A 6,966-nucleotide genomic window follows, 5' to 3' on the forward strand; every position below is an offset into this window, starting at 1 on the left:
ATTATCAAATATTAGCTGCAGTTCAAACCTTTAATTTTAATGCGCCTGAACGTGAATTCACGTTGGAGAAGGTAAGGACAATACTGGTGACCACACCAGGTCATTAAAGTTAAACTATGAACCCTACTTCATCTGCCCCGTAAAATCATACATTAGAAAGGGAGACTATTGCTTGAGAATCTGTTGTCTAAGTAGAGATAAGGTATTTACCATTCTAAATCTAATCACACCAAAAATGGACGATTACACTACAGGTTTTCTTAAAAGTGCCTTAATTTTTAACAATCCGGAAAATTATTGATAAATATTTAAGCTATTACACTATTAGTTTTCAATATATTTTCTCTAGTTTAACAATTAAGTTTTAATTCCTATACTACTATAGTTATTGAGGGTTAAAATAGCCAAATAGCTACAAATCACTACTTACACAAAAAAAAATAATTTCCCTAATGAGACTTAAGGTCATTAACTTCATATAAAGAATACTATATTCAATAGTATTATATAATGGTTTCACACTAAAGAGGTACCACAAGCAACACATGAATAAACTAGGGCTTACTAAAATTTGCACACAATATACTAACAACAAAAATGTCATGATTAAAATAGTTTATTTACATTAAAATATTAAAACAAATGACCCAGAATTGATCCCATCAGCATCCTCTTCATTAACGACCTTCAACTGCAAGAGAAATTTTTAAAAATTGTTAATGAGAATACATGTCAAGCCTCAGATAGGTTATACTTTCAAATTACAAATGTAGGGGAGCAGAACTTCTGCTATTGCTAGCATTTTAAAAGGTCTGTGTACCTCAGGTAATGTAGCATATCTTACGACCGAATTTAATAAACATTAAACCCAGAGATACGACATGCTATTTAAAGCAAAAACTATTGCTGCCTTGTAAATTTGATAAGTTTAATAGCTATATAAAGTTAATAGCTTAACTCACTGTATGAGGAAATGTCAATTTCATCTGGCAGCTCTGTGATGTTGACCTCAAATCGTTCTTGTACCTCATTTAATATCTTAGCATCATTTTCATCAGAAACAAATGTAATAGCAAGCCCCTTAGTTCCAAAGCGACCAGCCCTGGCTACCTGTAAGTATACCATGTCAAAATTTTAGTTGCAGAACTAGTAATTTTGGACAAGGATAAAGATAAGTAGTCCTCAGAAAAAATGCCGCAAGATTAATATCACATGACATCAAATGGTAATTCCAGTTTTCATCACAGGACAATTATTTTTTTCAATGAATATATCAATTTTTACCCTGTGAAGATAAGTATCAGAGTTTTCAGGCATATCATAGTTGAAAACAATGTTGACTCTTTCAATATCCATGCCTCTTCCAAACAAATCAGTTGCAACTAAGATCCTTTTCTGGAAATCTTTAAATGATTGGTAGCGTGACAATCTGTAAGTAACAGAGGTAGAATATTGACATAATGTTCTTAAACAATGCAATGTGTAAGAAATGTATAGCGTTATAAAAACATAACATGCTTTTTTTTTTACTTTACCTTTCTTCCTGTGTCATGGCTCGATGGATAGCTATTGCTGGAAAATTCTGTTCTTGCAGAAGTTGGGCTAAGGCCATGCAGCGTTGGATGCTCTTGACAAAAATAATGACCTGGAGAACATATAAAATATTACAAGAACTGCAAGGGCCAAAAGTATGAAATGAAGTTTGTTTCCATCAGATAAGTAATTGCCGCGGTTGATACTTTCATGTTATATCAAATGGTAATTCCAATTATCATCATATGGAAACTCAAGAAAAATAAAAACATTCACCTGATTAAACTCCAACACATCAAGAAGTTCAAAAAGTTTTCTGTTTTTCTCATTGTCTTTTAACTTGGCATAGTGTTGTTGCAAACCATGTAGTGTTAGCTTTGAGTCATCATCAACATATACTTCCATGGGCTGTGAAAAGAGGCTGTTAGTGAAAACCTAACTTAGCTACAATAAGCATATTCCCTCAGGTAATAAATGCCGCGGTGGTTAATTTCATTTGAGTTCAATTGGTAATTCCAATTATCATCATAGGGAATCAAATCATGTAAGCAATAGATTACAGGCTAACCCTACAAAATACTAAATATATAAAGAACAGTACAAAAAACAAAAAAAACCATCTCTCAACCATTTCAGCAGAAGTGGACATCATGACAAGGTTGTCTGCGATGTAATTGCCAGAAGGTCACAACCAAGGACCCATGCATGTGGGAGGCCAAAGGCACATCCAAGGGGATCTCCGTGTTTCTCTTCCGGTTCATTCCAAAATGGGAGGTGTAAATTGGATATGTATGTACTTCTGATTTGCAGGTGGCAGTAAAAATAGTGTCTAGGTGGGTTTAGATGTAAAAAATAAAGCTACAAGACCCAGCTTGCCCCCCGCGTTCAGCGCAGGAGGTTTCTGAGGCCTAATCTGCACTGGGTGGCAGTCCCTAATCAAGATTAACGTTGACTTTGTATCTCTTGATAAAACTAGATATCAAGAGTGTATGTATTATTCTGTAACTAGTGTAACTTAAATGAAGCATGAGAGCGCTTCAAAAATGGAGCTTGACCATGGCAATGATGTATTCAGCCTCCGCTGACAGTTTGGAAACATTGATAGTAGGAAAGTTGTTGATTGGAGAAAATTACATCTTGCATGAACTTCTTGCAAACTGGGCGGATGTCCTTGCTTAATGTGGCACTGAACATCATCACTTGCTTCTCATGGGGTGTCATGCGGAATATTTCTTGAACATCTCTGCGCATATCTGTGAACAAGAAAAAAAACATGTACAAAACATGGAAAGAGTGCAGGTTGACAACATAGATACATCAATTTCAAACAACAGATCCATTTATTTCAAACATACCAATTTCTGCCAGCATCTTGTCACACTCATCAAGAATGAAGTGCTTGATATTTTTTAGAGCCAAGACTTTAGACCGAGCCAAGGCAAGAATACGGCCAGGTGTTCCAACTACAATGTGAGGGCAATTCTTTTTTAGAACCTCTTCATCTTTCTTAATATTCATACCACCAAAGAATACTGCAATCTTTACATTATTGTTGTACTTGCTGAACCTCTCATATTCTTTACTGATCTGAAAAGCAAGCTCTCTTGTGTGTGCCAGCACTAAAACTGAAACCTGAAAATGAAATGACAGCATTAAGGATCATTTTATTTAAGTTAGTTCTATACATTCTGGTACTTAAGAATAAAATTATAAATGGCAATCAGCACACTATTTACAATCAAAAATTTGCTATGCAAAATCAGAACTCTAGCCTAATAGTGATAATCTATCATCATTTTGCCAAAGAAAACATTTGAATAAAATAGTTACCTGTCCATCGACAGGCTCTAGCTGCTGCAGTGTTGCAAGTACAAACACAGCAGTTTTACCCATGCCAGATTTGGCCTGACACAAGACATCCATAGATAAGATTGCCTGTGGTATGCACTCATGCTGCACTGTAACAACAAAAACGGTCATTTTGAGAAATTAGGTACAAAGTCAATGAATGTTTCTAGCTACAGTATAATTTTAGTTTAATTACCTTCGGAAGGATGCTCAAATCCACAATCAACAATAGCTCTCAGTAATTCAGGTTTCAAAAGAAAATCCCTAAATCCTGAGCTGTGAATTGAAACGTAAGTTCCTTTAACATCTTTCTTGACTGGACCATCACCACCTGCTGCATCTACAGTTGGTTCATTTTCTTCATCATCATAATCAAGGATTACACTATCTTCAGCCATTTTAAATCTGAAACATAAGCATTTAGAATTAAACGTTACAGAAACGACTAAAGATCTCTACCTTAAGATTTTTCTTCATATTTTTACAAATTTTAAAGATGGCGGAAACAAAGCAAGGTATGCTCAAGCAAAAGTATGAGTTCAAATTTGTTAGACTTGCAAACTTACCAATAAACATGTCTAAATCATTGTAAAAAGTGGGGCTACTGATAAGCTTGGTTTGAACATTGAATAGCTTGGAAATTGCCATGGTTTGAAAAGTTAGCTTCGGTATAAAAATTCTTTTAAGTAAAAATGGATACTAGACTAGATCTAAATGCCGGTACAACGTATATTAGTGCGAGAACCAGAATCCATAAAATCTTAAGCGGTCTTAGCCCATCGAGCATAATACAAGCCTGAATCCTAATAAGAAGTTTATTCCGAACTTGTTGCCGGTAATTTTAAGATGGAACACTTTTTGTTTCGATAAAGATAATTCAATTTCATACCATACCTAAATGATCCACCTCGGGAATGAAAGCGTCTTCTTAAGTAGAACGGATGTGATGTCACGTGAAAATCGGCGTGGTTCGCTTGAACGTATTCGTAGAAAAATTAATAAAACGATACTGCAAGTCTAGACACATAGGGCTAGGCCTAAAAAAGTGGAGTATTTTATAAATTATTCCTGCAATACTATACTATGAAGTAGCATCTAGAGAATACTAGAGACTAACGGTATTTCATATGTACTACCCCCAGTGCAAACAAAAATGTTAATTTCTTTTAAAATCTTCAAAGTGGTTATTTCGGGATTAGTTAAAACAGTGTTTTAATGTTGGCTAATTTCTTTATTGAGTGGGTGACAAATATACTTTTTGATAAAAATGCTACTCTTGGTTATAATTAAAAATTTAGAAATCACTATTCCTTATATAGTTCTACTAGGCAATATAATAGTAGACGATATTATAACCGATAGTTTTAACCCGAAGAGGGTTGGCCTAATGTGTAATCGAACAGATCTGTATTCGCTCAATCGCTGCCAGGAAGTGTGATAGAAAAAAGTGATGGGTCTATTGCCAAAGTTTACTATTTGTAGACTAAGTTTACAATTATTGAAAATTTAGTAGTCTGAGATTTTAATGCAATTTAGGGGGTGGATAAAACTTATAAAAATACGCTTTTATACAGACCCTATCCATAGAAAAATAAAATAAAATAGTTATCTTTAAATGTAAGGCATATAGATTATAATAATGTACCACAATCGAAATATATATTGTCACATAAACGCCTTATATACATCATTTTATAATTTTAGTAGGCCTACATCAGAAATATAGAAATTTGCGGAGGGTGGTGATAACACTATGTTGAATGTTTCTTTCAGACATTTTTAACTACGGGGGGGGGGGGCGAACGACTTGAAACTTTTGAAACATTTTAACGACCAGTTCAATATGTAATGAGATTTAAATGTAGATTCTAAAGTATTCTCATTGTAGCTTTATGCGAACTTTGAAACAATTTGCCCCAGTACAAATAGGTCAAAGTTGAGTTACGAAATTTGACTTCTAACTATCATGGTAATCTAAGCAAAGCGCGTGATTTTAGATAGCCAGCTTACATTTATGTAGAGCTATGTTTTATCAAGACGGGAGTATACACAATTTTAATATAACCTATATATTCGTAATATATTGTCAGCAAAAGAATTCAAATAGCAATCACAAGAGCAAGAGTACCATGGTGCATTTATTTTGAATCCTTAATCAGTGTTTCTTCCAGACTTTTTTCTCCGGGGGTGCACCTGAAATTTTCGGGGGGGGGGGGACGGGAGACGGGGACAGTGACTAAAATTTCAGGGGGGGGGGGGGCGGACAGTGTTAAAAGTATATATTTTCTATATAAATTCCATTTCGTTCGGGGGGGGGGTAGACTTTTTTCAGGAAGGCTCTGCCCCCCCCCCCCCCCGAAGAGATGCCTTGAAGAAACTATGTCCTTAAATCCAAGGACTTCAATACTGGAGGCTTTATTTTCTTATATTTATTATTATTAATACTAGACTGTATAGTATAGACTCAATTGTATAGGCCAGCTCATCCAACACTACGTTTCTACTTTCAGGCATCTCTTTTATGATGGGGGGGGGGGGGGGTTCTACCCCCTATAAGCAATTCTAGTACCCCGAACGAAATATAATTTATATAGAAATTATATACTTTAACTCGTGTCCGCCCTCTCCCCGGAAAATTTAGCCCACCCCTTTTTTTTTTTTTGGAAGAAACACTGCAACACTATTCTCAATAATGTGACTATTGAATTGCCGTGGGTTTTTAATTTGTTCTCATTCAGCTCTGTCGTGGCAGTTTATAGCTGAAATAAAAGTTGATACTTAAATTGTTGTTTCCTGTTGTATTTTCAGCTATGTCCCAGCCTTGACTTTTCGCTTTTAAATAGGTAGCTCCATTGGACAATAGAGTTGAGGTTGTGTTTGTTTACATGGAGAGATTTTAGCCTGCAACACGCATATCCATACTGCTAAACAGGAGCCGATATAATTCAGTAGCCTGAACTATTTGTCGGATGTAGATCTAGGTCTTTCAGATTACGGGCCGGTTAATAATATCAAGACGTGGTTGAGGTTGGAAAGAAATAGTCCTACAACTATTCTTTCAACATACTTTCTAAGTATAACTTTGGGGTCATCCATAAATGACGTCACGCTTTTTTTACGATTTTTACCTATCCCTCCCCTCCGTCACACATCATCACAAAAAGCCAACCCCCCCCCCCCTCCTAAAATGACGTCACACCTCAGCATACAACCACCCTCAAAATTGCAGTTGAATTTTTCTTAAAACATCGATATTTTTCCAAAATCGTGTCTGAACTCTCTCAACATAGAGTATTTTAACCAATTCCTATTACAATTTATTGAAACAGTTTTCTAAAACGCGAAATAACGGCTAAAATTCGTTTTCTAACATTGCTTTTTTATAATGCAAAAGTGTGACGTCCCACCATCTGAGCCTCCCCCCTTCCCCCTCATCACACACCGTCACAAAATCACGGACCCCCCCTCCCCCCCCCCCCTACGAGAGCGACGTCATTTATGGACGACCCCTTAGTTTTAATTTTAAAATCTCAGTATGGTGTTATAATAATAATTATGATTTCACTTTTTTAAAAACCTCCCCAT

General features: G+C 35.7%; 1 protein-coding gene across 2 annotated transcripts; it reads right to left on the minus strand.

Moving 5' to 3' along the window:
• Positions 1-600: 600 nt before the first annotated feature.
• On the minus strand, positions 601-4,351 carry LOC131930383 (spliceosome RNA helicase Ddx39b). 2 transcript variants are annotated; one of them, XM_059286842.1, is made up of 10 exons: positions 4,276-4,351; positions 3,578-3,786; positions 3,364-3,491; positions 2,889-3,165; positions 2,668-2,786; positions 1,810-1,941; positions 1,536-1,645; positions 1,285-1,429; positions 963-1,110; positions 601-691 (listed from the first exon to the last, which is right to left on the minus strand). In XM_059286842.1, exons 2-10 carry the CDS (start codon positions 3,777-3,779, stop codon positions 678-680), a joined length of 1,275 nt encoding a protein of 424 aa, XP_059142825.1. In that variant the 5' UTR covers positions 3,780-3,786; positions 4,276-4,351; the 3' UTR covers positions 601-677. The 2 variants fall into 2 exon arrangements, with proteins under 2 accessions (XP_059142825.1, XP_059142824.1); XM_059286841.1 differs by lacking the exon at positions 4,276-4,351 and adding an exon at positions 3,948-4,078.
• Positions 4,352-6,966: the final 2,615 nt, after the last annotated feature.

Source organism: Physella acuta, unplaced genomic scaffold (assembly GCF_028476545.2).
Source record: "Physella acuta isolate Inbredline_101_S28 unplaced genomic scaffold, ASM2847654v3 ptg001766l, whole genome shotgun sequence".
NCBI classification, from domain to species: Eukaryota; Metazoa; Mollusca; class Gastropoda; family Physidae; genus Physella; species Physella acuta.